The sequence below is a fragment of the Carassius gibelio genome, chromosome A20 (assembly GCF_023724105.1).
Source record: "Carassius gibelio isolate Cgi1373 ecotype wild population from Czech Republic chromosome A20, carGib1.2-hapl.c, whole genome shotgun sequence".
Taxonomy (NCBI): domain Eukaryota; kingdom Metazoa; phylum Chordata; class Actinopteri; order Cypriniformes; family Cyprinidae; genus Carassius; species Carassius gibelio.
Window position 1 is genome coordinate 14,003,959 of NC_068390.1, and position 19,873 is coordinate 14,023,831.

The 19,873-nt window shown below is 40.6% G+C and overlaps 1 protein-coding gene across 3 annotated transcripts in view; it reads left to right on the forward strand.

Moving 5' to 3' along the window:
- The window catches only part of LOC127938731 (protein jagged-2), a 51,106-nt gene that overhangs the window by 21,521 nt on the left and 9,712 nt on the right, over positions 1 to 19,873 (forward strand). For 2 of the 3 annotated variants that reach the window (XR_008148783.1, XM_052535557.1), the window contains exons 5-25: positions 732 to 792; positions 4,195 to 4,325; positions 4,885 to 5,004; positions 5,989 to 6,102; positions 7,865 to 7,978; positions 9,479 to 9,592; positions 9,927 to 9,973; positions 10,062 to 10,238; positions 12,392 to 12,554; positions 12,693 to 12,857; positions 13,205 to 13,318; positions 13,405 to 13,518; positions 13,631 to 13,744; positions 14,450 to 14,566; positions 14,722 to 14,749; positions 15,436 to 15,521; positions 15,905 to 16,018; positions 17,751 to 17,866; positions 17,945 to 18,196; positions 18,302 to 18,433; positions 19,637 to 19,787. Coding sequence is in view for 2 of the 3 variants with exons in the window: in XM_052535557.1 (XP_052391517.1) it covers positions 732 to 792; positions 4,195 to 4,325; positions 4,885 to 5,004; positions 5,989 to 6,102; positions 7,865 to 7,978; positions 9,479 to 9,592; positions 9,927 to 9,973; positions 10,062 to 10,238; positions 12,392 to 12,554; positions 12,693 to 12,857; positions 13,205 to 13,318; positions 13,405 to 13,518; positions 13,631 to 13,744; positions 14,450 to 14,566; positions 14,722 to 14,749; positions 15,436 to 15,521; positions 15,905 to 16,018; positions 17,751 to 17,866; positions 17,945 to 18,196; positions 18,302 to 18,433; positions 19,637 to 19,787 (2,544 nt within the window). In the remaining variant the exon portion in view is untranslated. The remainder of the gene's footprint in view (positions 1 to 731; positions 793 to 4,194; positions 4,326 to 4,884; positions 5,005 to 5,988; positions 6,103 to 7,864; positions 7,979 to 9,478; positions 9,593 to 9,926; positions 9,974 to 10,061; positions 10,239 to 12,391; positions 12,555 to 12,692; positions 12,858 to 13,204; positions 13,319 to 13,404; positions 13,519 to 13,630; positions 13,745 to 14,449; positions 14,567 to 14,721; positions 14,750 to 15,435; positions 15,522 to 15,904; positions 16,019 to 17,750; positions 17,867 to 17,944; positions 18,197 to 18,301; positions 18,434 to 19,636; positions 19,788 to 19,873) is intronic. The other variant, XM_052535558.1, reaches the window with a different exon arrangement.

The following is a 19,873-nucleotide window of genomic DNA, read 5'->3' on the forward strand; positions in this document are numbered from 1 at the left end:
ATTTGTATATTTCAGTTTCATTTTAGGGTAAGTTTTACCTTTATTTACCTAATTTTATTTTTTATTCTCCGTTTTAGTAACTTTAGTTCTTTAGTACTTTTAGTAGACTTTTAGTAGATTAGATGAATTTAGGAATCATAAATTTTTAGAGATTAATTCTGAGATTTACGTTTAATCATTGTAATGATTTATCTGGCATCCTCAATATCTAGCCCTTCTTGAAGGATGAACTAGGGCTTGCCAATGTCTTGAAGCATATAGAGAGGAACCCTGTTAAATCTTGCCCTTCACCTCCCTGTAAAGAGAACTGCTGCTATCAGTGTTTTCACAGCCCTGTGATCTTTGCTCCTTTGCCTGCTCCTCTTGCCTCTGCAGTCCTGGAGTCACACTTTCCATTAGCTCAATTAATCTGAGTGATGCTGGGGTGTTTGATGTCTTTAATGGACCACTGCAGGCAACCTAAACACCCCGTTATGATGCTGTGAGTGCATATGTGTGTATGTACCCCACTAAAGAAAGGCAGTAAATCACCAGCCACTGTCCTGATAAGCAAGGGTACGAGTAGGTGGGCGTAACAGGGGTGAATAGGGGCAAGCGTATATGTATGTTGGGCCATAAAGTTGTCTTCTGTCACAGCGAGAATGATTAATTTATCTTTTCAGACTTTTAAGGCTACACAAACAAACAAGACTGACCTCTCCTCCCTCCCTCCCTCCCTTCTCCTCTCACAGCAATCTGCAAGCAGGGCTGTAATCTGATTCACGGAGGCTGTACAGTGCCTGGAGAATGCACGTAAGTGTTTGTGCATCATTTCATGCTCGGTTGGCCGGGCTAATCTGGCTCCTTAATTTCAGCAGGGCCATATGTGCTCATGCTGATAAAGTCTTTTCAGTTGTTTACCTTTCCATTAATTAATTAGTGCACTGAAGCTATTGTTTGTGCAAGCTGTTTTTGTTTAACATGGTTTTTTGATCACGCTATACTTTGCCTCGAGTGTTTAAATATTGTGATCATTTAACATTTGATGGGATGAAATACTTTAAGGCATCATTTTTATTGTCGCTTATACTTAATAGGTTAGTGCACACAAAATTTGCCATCCCGCCAACAATTACTCACCCTCATGTTGCCTCAAACCAATAAGACCATTAGTCATATTCATACCAGTGTGGTTTAATCTTTCATGTCACAACTGTGGTTGAGCTCTTTGTATGTGCATCGATCAATGTTTATATATGAATGAAAGCCTTAATTAAATCTATCCATTTAAAGGGTTTGGAATCCTTTCACCCTTTTAATATGTAATTAAATAAATATAAAGTCATCCAATGTACAGTTTTCATCTGGCAGATGATACAACTGGCAAAAAATGGAGTCATATCTAGGGTCCTTTAGATTTGGATCTATCACCCTCCCAAAACACGGTAGCAGCCACATAGCAGGGCTGTTAAAAACTTTCTGACGACTTTAGCAACCTCTCATGACGCCCTAGTCAAACATTTAAAATCTAGGTTGAATTGGACTTTTTGGAAAGTTGTCCAAAGCAGGATCCCAGCATACTTTGTGTTTTGAACGATATCATCATATGATAATTACAGTATGTCAAACGTTGGTATTTCGCTCTTACTATCACAGGAAATTCTGATGCTTCCTGTGTTGGTGCTCAGCGAGAAATCCACCTCACCGTCCCTCATCGCATTCTCCTCTCGTTCTCTTCCTGTAGCTTAGCTCTGCCTTCTTTCTTTGCCATAGGAAAAGCTCCTAGTCTTTAGCATGAGGAAAGCCTTTTTGCTCATGCTACCTACAACCTCACTGTGTTTAAGGGCAGGGAATGAGTAGATCCAGAGGTGTCTAAACCAGGAAGTCACTCTAGACGATGATGACATACTGGAATCTTTTGACAACACAACATTCAAACTCTTGCGGGGGGGCCAAAAACATGCATGAGGACATTATGTACCCCAGTTTCTCAATGGCCTGGAAGAAAAAGTTTCTGAAACCGGGGCTAGGAAACACAGCCAATATGTTATTTCAGAGTTTGAGTATTTGGGAAGCCTCACTCCCCTGCAGGATGTGGTGACTCGCTTCCCTCCATCACTAGCTTGATAGTCCTTGGAAGGAAGGAGGTAGACTAGAGGGCTGAGGTTGCCACAGACAATTTACCAGAAGATGTGTTAGTGGGGCCCAGAAAGCATTGGGATATGTTTGCCAAAAGTGTAGTCAATCAGTCCAGAAGATCTGTTTTATTTAGATTTTATTTTGGTTGGTTTTCGCCCTTTTTAAATTTTAGCAGATTTTTTTTTTATAAGTTCTAAGAAACAATTGGGTAAAGTAACTGTAAAGATCTAGCATAATTCAAGTTTACCACAAAAATTTTAAATGTCACTATTTATTCCCCCTCACATCTTTCCAAAACTTTATTATTTTCCTCTACAGAACACACAAAAAAAATGCACAGTTTGGTAAAATCTGCATTGTTTTGTGTAAACTACCCCTTTAAGTTTTCTAATACCGTATAGAGCCACTGCAAACCCATGCTGTGAATCAAATGTGAAACAAAATTACATGTAAATGTACATGCACTTGTGATTTAAGTTTAAGGTGTTTTTATGGTTTTAATGGACGTGTCCTGACACACAAAGTAAATGCAGTGCGACTTTCTCTTTCTGTGAGTTAGTGAGCAAGTGTATGTTTGCCAGTGCTTGGCAGAGCTGAACGCCCCCATGCACAGGCAGGGTTCAGACTCTCCCCACACACTCTGCTGCCTACATGCTCTTTCATACAATACTAGTAAGGTTGTTACTGGGCAGCGTGTTATTGTGTGTGCTCTGGTGTAAGTAATCCAGCCTCTGGCCTGCCACTTGGGCACAGATCTGGGGGGGCTATTTCAGAGACCTCATTGGAGATGTTATAAGTGGATTTGGATCAAGGCCTCAAAGCAGAGAATGTGCCAGGTGTGTATCCAGTGGCCAAATCCACTTCGCCCACTTCCTCGAAGAGCACATTTGCCTTATTTAGTTAGTATACGCCATTGCTTTCACCTTAAATGCTTTTTTTGTTGTTGTGAGCTAATGTAAGGCATTGTGGTCCTGATTTATTTAATTTTTTATTAATGCATTGAGATCACCTTTAGATAAATGAAGGGAAAATGCAAATGCTAATTGTTAGAATATTAAACTTGAAGTAGTTAAACTTTCATTTGTTAACATTTAGTGCATTATTCATGAACAAACAAACAATACATTTAAAGCATTTATGAATCTTGGATAGCATTAATTTCTACATGTTAACTTTCAGTAATAATATACATATTTTGTCAAATATGAATATTTTTGATATTCAAATTGATTTATTGTTACACTGATGTATTGTTTTGTGTGTATAGCATTTATAGAATTTATAAATCTACTTTTGCCCATTGTTAATTCCGTTTAATTGAATATAAAAAAGTATTATTTAAAATGTAGAAATCAGCACTACCTAAGATTAAAAAATGCTGTAAATGTAGTTTTAACTGTTAGATTATGATACATATGCATCAACTGATGTGTACCAAATTGAACTTTTTGTAAGGTGTTACCCATGAAAACCAAGTGGTACCATGAAAATATTAACATATAAATATATTATGCACATATATATATATATATATATATATATATATATATATATATATATATATATATATATATATATATATATATAATTTTTTTTTTTTTTTTTTTTTTTTTTTTTTAAGAGTACTGTAGTATTTATCTCACGTCCATGGTATCACCACAGTACTTATTTGTAAGGCTAATAAGTGTTAGGAGATATGCAGACAGCGCCTCTCCACTCGGCAGCTGGAGTTAGGCCTTACCTCCTCTGCAGGAAAGCTGTCTTAAAATAGCTTGCTCAGAAATGACAAGACAGCTGGGTTAGGGGTGTGGTGGGGACGGAGAGAGTGCACCACTGGCCTTGGAATAGCAGAGTGCTGCTATAAACCAATGATTAGTTAACCCCTCTGTGCCCCTGAGCTGCGACTGTGGGGGAATGCGTGACTGTGCGTGGTCGTGAAAGTGTTCTTAACCTTTGTCGCCCAGAATGACGCCTTGTCCTAAGATTAGGTGTCAGCGTAGTGTTTGTTCCTGTCTGTCATTAAGATGTCATGGTGGTTCAGTCCTTTAAGTGTTAACACCCTTATGTGGTTTTCAGGTGCAGCTACGGCTGGCAGGGCCAATACTGTGATGAGTGTCTGCCGTATCCCGGCTGCTTGCATGGGACATGTGACAAACCCTGGCAGTGCTCTTGTGAGAAGAACTGGGGCGGCCTACTCTGCAATAAAGGTAGGGGGCCTAAATGCATCCAACACACTGATACTGAAGATTTGACCCAGTTAGTTTTTGAAAAATCGAGGTCAGAATGAATACGTTAAGCCTGTGAACATCCAGCCGTGGAAGTGCCAGGGCAGCAAATTCATATTGTGGTGTTAAATAGAATTACAGCATCTTACACTGAGCTGGTTTGTTGGCTGCAATGTTAGCACAGGCTGTGCATCATGTGACAACGCACACACAAATACACTGTGGATATTGTGGTTGTGATTGGAGTGGCGCTCGGATATCTGATCTTTTGGTCAGCGTGTGTCCTGGAAGGTGGTTAGGAATGAGAAGCAGCTGAGATGTGCCTGCAGTTCTCTTTATTTATTTACCAGCTTTTATGTGCACAGCCTGGCCTTACAAGGCCTGCTGGGAGCCCAGCAATAGTTTCTGCCAACTGTTTTCATTCAAAGAGCAAATGTTAGCAGGCTTTAAAAAAAAAAATCTGAATATAGGGTTAGTATTTCTTTTTCCCCATGGACTTAAGTAGTACCCCAGTTAATTATTATTTTATGTGTCTTTACAGATCTGAACTACTGCGGCACGCACCATCCCTGCGTCAACGGCGGGACCTGCATGAACTCCGAACCGGATGAATATAACTGTGCCTGTCCTGAAGGGTACTCTGGCAAGAACTGTGAGATAGGTACGAGATGGATGGAGGGTCCAGTAAATAAAAGCTACGGTGTACATGGAACAGTTAATTATATGATGTTGTTTAGATGGATGGATGAATAGAAAAAATTATGAATGGATAGATGAATAGAAAAAAACTATGGATGAATAGATAGATAAATATAGAAAAACTATTGATATATGAATAAATGAATGGAAAAATTATGGATGAATGGGTGGATGAATATTAAATCGATATATATGGGTGGATAAACAGAAACAAAATGGATGTTGGGTTGAATGGGTGGTGTTGAGGTAAGTGGATGGATGGATTGATTGATTGATAAATGGAAAATGGATAGACTGATGTTGGGATGGATGGATAATAAATAGAGGGTAGGTTGAATGATAAGTAGAAGGATGGATGGATAGATGGATGAATAGATAAATGGATGTGTGGATAGTAAAATGGTAGATGATAAATGGATAAATGAATGCATGGATAAATGAATAGATGGATGTATAAATGCACTGATTTATAAATTAAATAAATGGATAGATTGATAAATGGATAATTAGATGGAAAAATTGATAAATAAATATTTGGACGAATGGATGGATGGAATAATAAAAAGATGGGCATAATAGATATAGGGATGTATGAATAGGAAAAAAAATGTTGTATGGATGTATTGATTGATAAATTGAAAGAAGGATGGATGGATGGTTGCATGGATGGAAAAATGATAGATGGACTGATAAATGAATGGACATAAAGATATATGAATGCATGGATAAATGAATAGACCGATGGATAAATGGATAGATTGATAAATGGGATGGATTAATGGATTGATTTATAAATGGTTAAACGGATGGACAAATGGATAGATTGATAAATAGATAATTGATGGATGGATGGATTTATAGATGGAGCAACAAATCATAAAGTCAGTTGGGGCATTTTATCAGTGTCTTTTGCCTATATTTCTGAAGCATTGTTGTGTTTTTGCAGCTGAACATGCGTGTGTTTCCAACCCCTGTGCAAACGGTGGAACGTGTCATGAAGGCCCAACTGGATTCGAGTGCCAGTGTCCACCAGGCTGGGAGGGACCCACTTGTGCTAAAGGTGCGTAAACCTTTCGTTCACCTTCTTGTCTGACTTCTTCCAGGCTGAATCTGTTCAGTCTGAAGACCTTTTTATAGACCTACACTACAGCACAGACATCCATCCCCTCCCCAGAATGTGTCCAGATGCTGAGGCCAGTGTGCCGCTTGGCTGCTTGTCATGCTGGGATGTGTCAGGTATATGGGAAGGGAAACCGGTCTTGGATCTTGCAAGCACAGTGGGGTCCCATTGCATGGCGAGCGTAGCTTGAGCTCTTACTGGTCCCGGATTAGATGGTGATACCCATCACTGAGACAGAGGGATTTGCATAATCTGTCTGCACTTTGAACCAGCATTTGGCTTCACAAATTGAGAACGCGGTGTGTCATGGGTCACCCTTCCTTCTCCACCCCTCCCGTTCCACAAAACATCCCACTTTAGCACCACAGAGCTCATGTTTGATCGACTGCAAATGTGTTTCTCACCTCCTGGAAGCCCAGTGTTTTAATGTTTGGTATTTCTCACACTCTTTATCGCTCGCTCCACATCCTACCTCTTCAGTTTCATCCACCACACATATGGGTCTGTTTTTCCATCGCCATAGCAACAGCAGGGTCCCCTGCTGGAATTTGGACATTCACACCCCCCCACCACCACCACCATTTCGCCCATAAAGGTTCCCCCCCCCACCTCTTTCCTTCACTTGCTTGTCTGACCCTTTTACACACCCCACTCCACCCCATTCACCACAATATATGTATAAGACTAAAGCAAGAAGAAAAGGAGGGAGGAATTTCTCTTGTTTTTGTTTCCTCCTATTTTCTTTCAAATTTCAAATGGCTGCTGCTCCGTTCTTTGTGCTTTTGTGCTTGTATTAAAACTGTAACGCTTTGGGCTCTAATAGCAGCTAATCTGGCGACCTGGATTATACCAAATTAATCGTGTTACTTTTATAAAGGAAAGCCTTTACTCTCTCTGATGAGCACACTGACACTCTCCCCTGCCCTTTCCTCATAGCCATTTAACCGCCATTTATATTATATTATATATAATGCATCATTACATCATTTTTTGAATGATGCAAAGCAGAGATAAACACAGCTTCACATTATGTAGAGTAACAATAAAAAACAATAATATGTGAATAAATATGAATGGATGTGTGTGATTGAGCCATTGTGAAATAACCCTATACATACACTTGTGTGACTGTACATCATTTAAATTGTTTATTATTTAACCTAATTGGGACCTACCTTGATGACACGGCAAGCAATGCATCATCAAAACTTCATCACATTTATTGATATTGCTTTATTGGATTTTCTTTTTGGAATTTCTTTTGGATTTATTTGATCTTTTTATTGGATTTATTGGATCTGCTTTATTGGATTTTCTTTAAAATTCTGTGAATGTCACAATATATAAACAATAAAGCAAACATGTTAACACATTTCCATTACACTGTATACAGCATAATGTATTGCCCTACTTTGAATCATTTTTAATCAGTGTAACTGATCCTTTCTCTAGCATGTGTATCTGCAGTGTGTGTGTGTGGTGGGCGGTGAATAGAGCCTGCACACACATGCTGGGTGTAAAATTGTCCAGTTTGAATGTTTATATCCATAAAACTGTAAATTTCCATAACAGTATGGGATGTTACGCCTGTAATAGCTTTTTTTAATGCAAACTGTTTCTCAGCATGTTTTATTAAAGCACAATTTTAGAGGTGTTTTTCATATCTGCGGAAAAGTAACATGATTTTGTGTTGATGCTGCAGACATGGATGAATGTGCCTCCAGCCCGTGTGCGCAAGGCGGAACATGTATTGACCTGGAAAATGGCTTTGAGTGTGTCTGCCCTCCTCAGTGGGTTGGGAAGACGTGTCAAATCGGTAAGATTGAGATCCTCCTGTATTGCAGTTATGTTTTGAACTATAGCATTCCGGGTTGTTTGAGTTTTTTTTTATGCACACACTGTTCAATGGATCATCCATGTTACTCATTTTTGCATCTAAATCGCATGAACTTTGCAAGCCTGCATGTGTCTTAGGCAAAGCAAGACTTAAAACAAGTGATTTGATTAGTCTGCAAGAAGAACTTGTAGTGGCAACCTGATCTTTGTTGACTGTAAGACAGCCATATATGCACATGTAAAAAGGAAAGACAGCCTTAGAACTGGTTCTAACACTAGATCAAATGGCCCATTGCAGGTGCCACAGGAGTTTCTATCATTCTTTTGCTCACAATGGTGTGCAGCCCTTGTTAGGGGAAGTGCTGAATGTGAAGGAAGTGGATTGTGACCTGTAAACAAGCGTAGGGTAGGAACAGGAGTCGGGCTGCTCATCTTACGCTTCGAACCTTAGCCTCCAGCTTGGGTTTCACTCACAAGAGCCAAGCCTGAGCATGGTGGGGAGTCGTGTTTCCAGGAGGACAGGTGTGCAGGGGAGTGAAGCACACCTCACTATGGGCCCCTGATGAATATTTGAACACCTAATAAACACTAGTTTTTTTTCATGGCTAAGCCCCCTGAACTGATTGGTCACCTGCTGCAGGCTAATAGTGGAGAGATGAGAAGAAGGAGGGGTGATACGTGTACCTTAGTTTTACAAAACAAATTCTTGGTACCTTTTGTCTTGTTGTAAACTTTTTTTTATTCTGTAAACTTTTTTAAAAACAATATGTTTTAGAAGAACGTAAAAAAAAAAAAATATATATATATATCATTTATTTATTATATAATATATATATATATGTATATATGTGTGTGTGTGTGCGTGTGTGTGTATACGTACACATACACGTACACGTAAATATTTTTATGTATATTTATACACTACTGTTCAAAGGTTTGGGGTCAGTTAGATTTTTTTTTTCTTTTTTTTTTAAATGGTTATATTATATTTATAGTATTCATTTATTTGATCAGGAGCATCAGTAAAGGCATTTACAAAATATTTATTTGTTTTTATTCTTCCGAACTTTATTTAGATTTCAACATAGATTATAGAAATATTTCTTGAGCAAATCAAAATGATTTCTAAAGGATCATGTGACAAAGACTGGAGTAATGGCTACTGAAAATTCAGCATGCATTACAGAATTAAATAGCATTTTAAAATCATTTCAAAGAAGATTAGATTTGTTGGTTTTAGATTTTTATTTTTTTTATTTTTTGCTGTGTAATGGTCATTGATCAGGAAGTCAATCAGACTGGCATCGTTGCGACTGTTAGAGTTTCAAGCCAGCAGCCTGTTCAATGGACGTAATGGTGGTGGGGTTACACAACAAGATCTCCGATTTCTCTGCTCTTCTCCTGCTACTCTACACTTCCAGTCTCCCAATCTACCACTTGTCTATGAAAACTCCCAATTCTTTCTTTCCCTCACTTTCAGATGCAAATGAGTGTATGGGGAAGCCTTGTGTAAATGCTCACTCTTGCAAAAACATGATTGGTGGATATCACTGTGACTGCTTTCAAGGATGGGCCGGACAGAACTGTGACATCAGTCAGTATCTCCTCATGCTCCTCTCCTCTCCTTTTCCTCCGTCTTTAACACCATACACTTTAGTGACACTCTGGGTCTCCTCTTTGGACACTTGATATCCTGTGGGCTTCTGCACACTGTATTTTGTCTAGGGCTTTACTTACTGTTGCATGCTGGGTTATTGGTTATACCTCACGTTTGTGTTGATTTGTACTAACTTTTCCATTCTCAGCACACTTACCAAGTTCATCTTATTTGAATTAATTGCACGTCCTCAGCTGTCCCTAACTACTGTGCTGATTTACGCCACTTAGCCATTGATTAATTGCTCAATTTACTTTGCCCATGACTGCAGATCTCAATGGCTGCCATGGACAGTGTCAGAATGGGGCAACATGCAAGGTATAGCCTTTACAGTTCTTTTTTTCCATTAGCATTTTAATTAATTGTGGTGTTCATATTTAGTGTCATTTTATTTGTGTCTGTGTAGGAGCTGGTCCATGGAGGTTACCACTGTCAGTGTCCTCCAGGTTTTGTGGGCTTGCACTGTGAAGTCTCAAGGAACAAATGTGCCAGTGGTCCTTGTCAAAACGGCGGCCATTGCCATGCCATTCTGGACAGCTTTGTTTGTGAATGTCCGCTAAACTATGCAGGGATGCTCTGTGAGGTGAGAATCTGTTTATAGTGTTTAGAAACATTGCAAAACTGCTTTTTTACTAATCATTTTTTGTCAGTATTGTTCAGCATGATGGTTATTTATTTATTTAATTTTGTGCACAGATGTTGTTTTTTGTGTTTTGTTTTGTTTTTGTCTTTTGTCTTTTGTTTTGTTTTTGTTTGGTTTTTGTTTTGTCTTTTTTGTCTTGTCTTTTGTTTTGTTTTTTTGTTTTATTTTTGTTTGTTTTTGTTTTATTGTTTTTTGTTTTCTGATTGGGGTATTAGTCAGAATTCATCTGTTTGTTAATAAACATTTAATAGAAACAGAGGGGCTCAGTCTTGATTAATTGGTGACATTAAGTACTACAGATGGTCACTTCACCATTTATACCTTTTACTCATTTGGCACCACTAAATTGGTCGTCACTTCCTTGTTGTGTGTATGTATGTTTTTAAAGCCTTGGGGTAAGGCAGATCAAGCCTGCTATTCTACCACGGGTGTGCCAGGGTAACTAGAGTAGGGTTTGGGTGGAGGGCTGGAGTATTTTTTCTTCATTTGGCCCTTACTACTGGTCTGGAGCCAGTTAAAGTCTTGTGGCTGGCTAAAGATGGACTTCTATAGAGGTGCTGGAAGCTGGTCCTGAGCCAGTCTCGGCTTACTGTGCAGACTAAAAATAAGTTGTAGTGAATGAGGCAACTCTTCTCTTGGCCTCTTGGCCGCCTGCCAACGATCAGCCCGGGAAAAGAAGTCCTTGATTTTCACGTTCTATTCATGCCTGGCGTGGCATGCGCTCACATTAGACCATACTGTCTGCAGTCTCTTGGAAAAGTGAGATTATACTAGGGAAGCTTTTGATCTGGAAGGGCTGTTTTCAGTGCAGGTGCACATGAGGCTACTGTATATATAAAGTCTTGGCTGAGTATTGACATAGAATCTGACATGTTTTGATATGGGATTAGATCTCTTTAATTGAAATAAAAGTCACAAGAAAAATGTTATTTCAGATGCAGTAACATGCTCAAACCTACCACAATATATCTGTTTGCTTTTGATAATAACCTTTAGATTAGTATTTTAAAATTCAGTGTTTTGACTACCAACATACCACTGTTTGAAACGCATCCAACTGGGTTTGTTCTTCGGGTCCAGTACAGATGGCTATTTATCTCTTACATCTGTCTGCTCTAGCAGTTTAATGTATCTCGATACAGTCTGGTTTGCAGACACTCCTCTTACATCACTGCCTGTGAATAAGTGCTTTGTGCAGGCATTCGGCTTCCAGTATATATAATATATATCCCTAATACAATAAATTCAGCAGTCTTGGAGCTCGGGAGAACAGTGTAGTAGAACAAACTAACACCTTACATGGCAGCTGGAAAGAAGTGTACTTTAGAGGTGGTTGTTTGCATTCCAAAAAGGATTCCAAAACTCCCTAGACATACATATGTGAGAAAAATGGGAAGTTGGGACACTCAAGGGCTCATCTTTTTTTTTTTTTTTTTTTTTTAAATAGTATTGTAATAGGCTGTCAATTTAACTCATTCATTTAGAAAAATTATATAAAAACTGACATATTTTTATTTTTATAATACTCTTGACCCATAGAGAATTTGACACGGCATCTTAAAAATGTGACTAGAAACATGATGCAAAGGGTAAAGACATCCATCTGCTTCTGTCCTAGACTGTAGTTAACACATACTGAACGTGTCCTAAGTCTACCTCAGACAGATTGGCAAAATCAATTACAAAATGATGTGAACTGAAGACCAATGATTTGACTGTCAAAAAAGCCTCTTCTAAACCCACTTTAGTAAAGAAAAGAATAGAAAAATTTGAAGAATTATGAGTTTCTGTGTGAGTTAGAAATTAATTTCTAAGAATATTTACCAGAACAAGGCCAAGGCGAGGTAGAAGGAGAACTAGATGTGCAAAAGTGTTCCTCGTCCCAGCTGAATATGCTCGGTAAGAGCGGAAGGGTGTCTAAATTTAGCTGCACAGTTTGTTTTGATTGGTCTCTTGTGTGAGTATAATGGTGCTGTCTCCTTTAGCTGTAGGCTTATGGGAGCCTTCCACAGCTTACCTGACTGTTTATCTCTATAGTTTAAGACTACTTGCCTAACTCTTTCACTAAGTCAAGCTCCCGGTCTCATTTGAAGGTGGAGAGTCTGTCTCACCCAAACCCCTGTGAACCGAACCCCTGTCAGAATAAGGCTTTGTGCTACAGCCTGCCGGGTGACTTCTACTGCGCCTGTCCTGAAGACTTCGAGGGCAAGACCTGTGAAAACCGCAAGGACCACTGCAAGACACCCCCTTGCCAAGGTACAGCCCTTCCTGTTCTACTGCCGACCCAGATGATAAAGCCAAAGACGAGCTGCTTTTGTACAGTAGTGCACAATAGTTCACCTTATAAACAGCTGTCTGATCTTATTCCCGCTTCTCTTGTTTTCTCATTCCCAGTGATTGACAGCTGTACGATTGCTGTGGCGAGTAACAGCTCAGATGGGGGTGTGAGACACATCAACTCTAATGTGTGTGGTTCTCGTGGCCGCTGTATCAGCCAGCCGGGCGGCAACTTCACCTGCACCTGTGAGCTCGGCTTTACAGGAACCTACTGCCACGAGAGTGAGCCATACTTACTACTTCACCATTTTCCCTTTTTTAATCATATTCCTGTGATGCCTGTTTGTCCTTGTTTCTTCACGTCTTCATTCATTTTGTTTATCCTTGTATAGTAGATGGGTACAAAGTTCGCATGATCAATACGTTTTGATTAAGGACCTAAAAATAGTGCAGAATCATAATTCATAATGTTTATTTAATAACATTTTGTTGAAAACATGGTTTATTTCCATTTTTATATTATATTTTAAACTCCCGAAGTTCATTTAGGTCTTTTGAACCCCATTGTATATGGACATTTTGTCCTAAAATCTTGATGTTCATTAAAAAGTTGTTTATCAACTTCCCAGATGTAAACGACTGTGTGAGCAATCCGTGTCAAAATGGAGGTACCTGCATCGATGGGATCAGCTCTTTCCAATGCTTCTGTCCGGACGGTTGGGAGGGTAAACTCTGCAACCTCAGTGAGTGGCTGTCTTCATCTTCCTCTTCATCTTGATCTTCTTTACGTGCAGTATCTTACCTTTCTCACTTGTATTTCTGCACTCAGATGTGAACGAGTGCAGTTGGAGCCCCTGTAAGAATGCCGGCCACTGTGTGGACCTGGTCAATGACTTCTACTGTGAATGTGCCAATGGCTGGAAAGGAAAGACATGTCATTCACGTGAGTTACCTCTCCATGTTTTATGTTAAAATACTCCCTTGTCCTATTTTATAGTTTAGCTGCATATGTTAACCGACTGGTAATAATTAGAAGAATTTTTTTGTGTCTTTAGGTGAAAGTCAGTGTGATGCCAGCACATGCAGCAATGGAGGGACCTGCTATGACCACGGTGACACTTTCCGCTGCGCCTGCCTTCCTGGATGGGGAGGAAGTACATGCAACACAGGTGAGTAGCCCTCTGTGAAAGTCCAGTTTTCATACTCCATTTATTCACAGCTAGCTTTCTTAGACTTTTTGAACCAAACATGCCTTTTATAACTCCAAACTAAATAGACTCCCCTTGCTTGCATGAATATAATCAAATCAGTCCCTTTCAAAACAGCCAACGTTGCAATTCTGCATTCTCACTCTCTTCATACATGCTGTATAGACGGTTTTATAATGTATTACGGTTACTGACTTAATTTATCAAATTTGTCCTTTACCGTTTAAATGGTTTAAAAAACATTTTTGAAAAATGATTTTTGAAATGCCTATACAGAAAACCAAAATATTTTTCCAAATAATTAAATGGCACATACATTTGTGAATTATATGCACATATAAAATGCATATTAAATGCATATTGTGCGGTCGCCAAACACTAATAAACATCTAATATAATTATTATTGTTATTTTACATTTTTTTTTGTTTTCAGTTTTATATTGTATCATGGTAGATATTTTTACAGACTGTAAATAAAAGTACACAGTCAGTCTTCTAGCTTTCTTTTTTGGCTTCCGATTAATTTTGGAGCTGGTTCATTTGATTCAATACTTGCATTTTCATCTGACCCCTTAAGCTATTGTTGGACCCTAATTTGAGGTAAACTAGTCTATAGAATCACTTGTTTACTTTCTGCAACTTTACATTTCGTCTTTCTGCTTCAGCAAAGAACAGCACTTGCGCCTCCAGCCCCTGCCTGAATGGAGGAACATGCGTGGGTGGTGGTGACACGTTCACCTGCATCTGTAAAGACGGCTGGGAGGGGCCCACCTGCGCTCAGAGTGAGTGAATTCCCCAATTCACTATTTAGCTGCCAGTGCATGTCTGCATACCCCTGAAAACAAACATCACGATCCACAGATGTGTTAAAGTACATCTGATAGATGCGCAAATGCCTTGCATTAACGATCTCTTCCTCTCTTGTGATTCATTGCAGACATCAATGACTGCAACCCTCACCCCTGGTAAGAAGACCTATGTGGCTCTGCAGTTGCTTCTCTTCTTTTTTTACTCTATTCTGCCTAGGGACGCCAGGAGATCTGTTTAGACCGACCCTCCCCTTCCCTGTACAGCATAGACGGCTAGGAATAACCCTTCTAATATGGCTTTCTGCCCTATTCCACCCTGTTGTTCCTGCCCTACTAACCCTGATTCTCTACGAGCGGATACACCCAGGGGAGGGGTTTGAAGGGGGATGTTGGTTGTAAAGACTGGAGAAGATGTCCCTGAATCACCCCTAAATCTGACAGCTCAGGAGATCCCAGTCTGGTTTTAATGGGGACCACAATAGAGCCGATGGCCCTAAAAGAGCACCCCCAGCGGTGAGGGGAGGGGGGATGGACAGGCTCTTTTTCTCCCAGCCTACTCTGTCCTCCTGCCTTTCTTTATCGCTGACCTGGGAGCAAGGGATTTGGGAGGTGGGGGGAGAAAAAGGGGGTGGGGACCCCAGCAAGGAGCCACTGTGGGAATTTGCATCTGAAAGGTGCCAGTATCCCGCACCCTTCTTCTTCCATCTCTCTTTAACTCTTTTCTTCCCCCTTTTTCTTTCCTTTCCTCTACTATGCATGTATATTGGAAGTATCATGTCAATCACTGGGGCGAAGGTGTCTCTTTGGGCTGATAACCTCATTGTCCTCTCATCTCCTTGCAGCTACAATGGAGGAATCTGCGTGGACGGGGTGAACTGGTTCCGTTGTCAATGTGCCCCTGGATTTGCTGGACCCGACTGTCGTATCAGTGAGTATCTTGAGAAGGAAAGAAAAGGGATGTATAGAAAGTGGGTGTTGGTGGATTACCGAGCATCCCGTGCCCTTTGACCTCCTCGGGGGTCAAAGGTTAGCCATGCCTCACAAAAAGACAGAGGAGGTAAATTATTCAACCAGTGAAAAAAATACCTCTACTTGTGTCTCTTGTATCCATTGATGGCTCTAACATACTCTTTAAGGATTCCATGCATTTCCCCGGCCTCATTTTCTGTGGTGCAGCCATGCGAACGCCATCAATCCTCACACTTTATGGATTGATTTCAAATCACAGTTTTAGCTTTCCTAACCATTTGACGTTTCTACCCTTGGCAGTAGGTGTATTGATGCGAATGCATGTTCTCTTTGCTTCACCAGACATTGATGAGTGCCAGTCGTCACCCTGTGCATACGGTGCCACCTGTGTGGACGAGATCAATGGCTTCCGATGTGTCTGCCCACTCGGTCGCACCGGACCTCAATGCCAACAGTGTAAGGGTTATTGTTTAATCATTAAATCAGTCATTCTCTCTTCATTTCTCAGCTTGCCGATATTGAGAAATGGACCTTAAAGTCCAAATGAAATCATGTGCTTTGCTTATTATTTCAAAGTGAGTGCCTCAAATATAGCCAGAATGGTTTATTTACTACCCAGCTGTGAACGTGCTTGTTAGTCGCAAGCAGATGGGACTAGGGTTGCAAAGGGGTGGAAAATTTCCGTAAATGTAAAAAAAAATCCTGGAATTTTCCAACATTTCTGGAATGCTTCCCGAAATTTACTGGAAATTTTCCTCCTTTTTGCAACCTTAAGGCGGGTGTACATGGTGCGAATTCGGATAGTCTGAAGATTGCATGTCCACGCACACGTCACGAGTGAGTTTATCTGAAAATCATACGGACGAGGTGATATACGACACGATTTTACGACCTGCCAATTTCCGAAGCAATCGCACGTAATTGATAGGCACTTTCGACTTGAAGCAGCGCTGCACAGAAGGATCACTGTATGACATTGAAGTACCTTGAGAGCGATAAGAGAGCACACGGATCCAATGCATTCGAATCGCTCTCGTGGTACAGTGATCATTCTGTGCAGTGCTGCTTCAAATCGAACGCACCTAATATAACTACTCTCCCTCTCTTATAACTGCATATAAAATATTGATACGAGCCGTGACTGTTTCCTACACATAGAGGTTCTTTTTTAGCAACAGCAAACACAGGAACGTCTGGTCACCCTAGTGTGTGTGTGTGTGTGTGTGTGTGTGTGTGTGTGTGTGTGTGTGTGTGTTCTTGTATATGGTTTATGGGGACACAAATATCTATAATGACATGGGTATTACATTGTAAACATGGTTTAGGAGGACACTTCCTGTGCCCTCATAAACCAAATGGCTTAAAAAATGTGATGGATAGAGGTAGTGTATGGGGATAGAATATGCAGTTTGTACAGTATATAAAACAGTTACGTCTATGGAGAGTCCCTGTAAACTACATATGCGTGTGTGTGAGAAAGAGAGCGAGAGAGAGAGAGAGAGAGAGAGGGAATTAAAAAGCATGGCACACGCTGCTAGAAACCTCATACTGCGCTCGCTGTTCCTGTCAGACTTTAGCGAGTTTATCCTCCTGGTCAATAGTCCACATTTGCCGTGGCGCTGCTGTCTTCGTCTTTCTTCTTCTGTGGTTTTTCTAGTTCGTGATTGGTCGACTTCAGATAGATCAACAAATCGGCTCGTTCAACCGCACACGTTTCATGAATTCAAACCGATAGCTCACAAACTTTTTAGACATGTTTAGAAATGATCGGGAGTGCTCGTAAGCCACTCTGCTCTGCTCGTAATTCCTCGCCCTTAATACTAGCTGCAAGCATACACGATTTCCACACGATTGATAAAAATCGCATGCGAACTCGTACGACAGCAAAAATCGCACCGTGTACGCCCTCCTTTAGGTGGGACATTGCATTTGATTGGACAAAAATCTCTCTTGTGCAGGATGAGTCATAAATATTTTTTGTACGTTTTCTGGAAAAAAAAAAAAACACTACATTTTAAATGTAAATATGGTTCCTAAGGAGTGAACGGCATGAAAGGCAGGCAACATCGTTCATGGGAGCATTGACCTGGCATCATGTGACTTAGATCATTCCAGACAGGAAAGTGATATGCTTCTAAATTAGAATTGGCCCCAGTCTTACGATGTTTGTGTTTGTGTTGTGGGGCAGTCATTGGCATTGGGAAGACGTGTCACTATGCTGGACTTCAGTTCCCGCATGGCAGCCGCTGGGAGGAAGAATGCAACACTTGTCAATGTGTCAACGGCAAATTGGAGTGCACCAAGGTAAGCGCCTGAAGAAAACATGTCATTTTCTCTTTTTATTTATATAAATAAAACAATGTGTTCATGACACCTTCTCAGGTGGTGTGTGGCCGGCGGCCGTGCCTGTTGCCAGGAACACCAGAGCGAGAGCCTCACTCCTGTTCAGGAGGTCGTGAATGCCTGGAGCACAACTTCCTGACGTGTCTCTCTCCCCCCTGCCACCAGTGGGGGTTTTGTTCAAGCCTTGAAACCTCCCCAACCCTCCAAACTAAATGTGAGCCCAACTCCGTCTATCTGGACAAGAACTGTGCTCGCATCACTCTTATATTCAACAGGGACAAACTACCAACAGTAAGTATTCACCTTTAAGTTGGTGTTTTCTTACAAAAGTTTGGGAAGATTTTAATGCTTTTGAATGGTAGAAATATTCTTCTAAGTACGCACTGTGCATTCTAGGGAACGACCGTGGAGAACGTCTGCTCAGAGCTGAGGTATATGCCTGCCACACGGAGCCTGGCGAAAGATCGCAGGCTGTTGGTTCTTTGTGACCTCTCCCACAAAAACCAGGACGCAGTAGAGGTGGCCATCGTAAGTACATTCTGAAGACCCACGCTTTGTGCAACAATGAGAGCTCTTTAGGCTCGCACATTTTAAATTTCACGAGTCCTTCGCATGCCTGCACCCTTCACACAGCAGTGATGTGTGGGCCCTTAAGATTTATTATCAGCAGAATAGAGAGTCTAAACCATGGGGGTTCTGGATACTCATCGCACAGATCTGTTAATGGATGCAAATTTGGTTTTCTCACCAAGTCGAACGCAGTTCTTCGAAATGCCCGGATGCCCAGAGCAATGCCTACCGGCCCCCTCTTCGAACCAGCCCTTTATGTTGCAATGAGATTCAGTTGACTGACCATCAGCGGGCCGTACTGCATTGCAGCATTCCCTCCACCCACATGGAGCGTGCTGGAAACTGGCTTCAGCGCATCTCACACAGCCTTAGGATATACACTTTAGTCTTAGGAAATGTTTCACAACCGTATAAGCTTGAAATAAAAAAATGAAAAAAAAATACCTGGGTAATATGAAAATTAATATCTTTGTGCTGTCAGGCAGGTTTTGTGTAACATGAAGCAGTGTTTCCTGTGTTCAATGAAACATTTTAACCTTACGGAAGTTACTTACAAATAGTGGTTACCTGCAAATGCATCCTTTATCCTCGATCAGATTACACTAAATCCCTGCAGTGTTGGAACAAGTCAATAACTGAAGGCCCATGCTTAACTGTCCTGACTCATTAAAGTGGAACCTGTAGGCAGGAACTTTGAACAGCTGCAGGTTTTTGCATGTTGAAAACAGAATAGAGTTGAAATGATTGAGTCAGCTGCTTCTTGGATAAAGACTGCTCTCGTTTTAGTAATTTTACTGAATGTTTTGTCATAGATTGGTTACAGTGTTTTTATTTAATTTTTTTTTTTTTTTATTTTTTTTTGTCTTGTCTTTTTGGGGTCTGTATCACAATATTAGTATGATTTAAACAAATTTCAAATATGGTGTTGTTTTTGTGGTGTGGTTTAACTATACATTCCCACTGGTTCCATCACAAATGAAAAATCTGAATGGAAAGTCCATTTTTATTTGTATTCTAACATGTATGGGATTGTTAAGTGTCAATGCAGCAACGCCCCAAAACCTACAATAAATAACTGGCTTTTATTTGGAATCTTGGCTTCATAATACATGTTTGGGATGCAGTCTAATCTATATTTAATGCTCATTATTTGTCCTGCAGTCGTTCCAGCCGGACGAGCAGCCTAACCACAGTCAGATCCAGGAGGCAGCTAGTACTATAGTCAGCATGCTGTCCAAGCGGCACAACAGCACCGTCATGCTCGCCGTCATCGAGGTCAAAGTGGAGATGCCGGTCATGTCCCAGCCAGTGGGTGAGTAGAGCAGGGGCCAACTGGCCTCAAGGTAAAGCCAGCCTTCATCTCCTGACCGAGTGTCAATTCCCCGTCTCCACCAATTA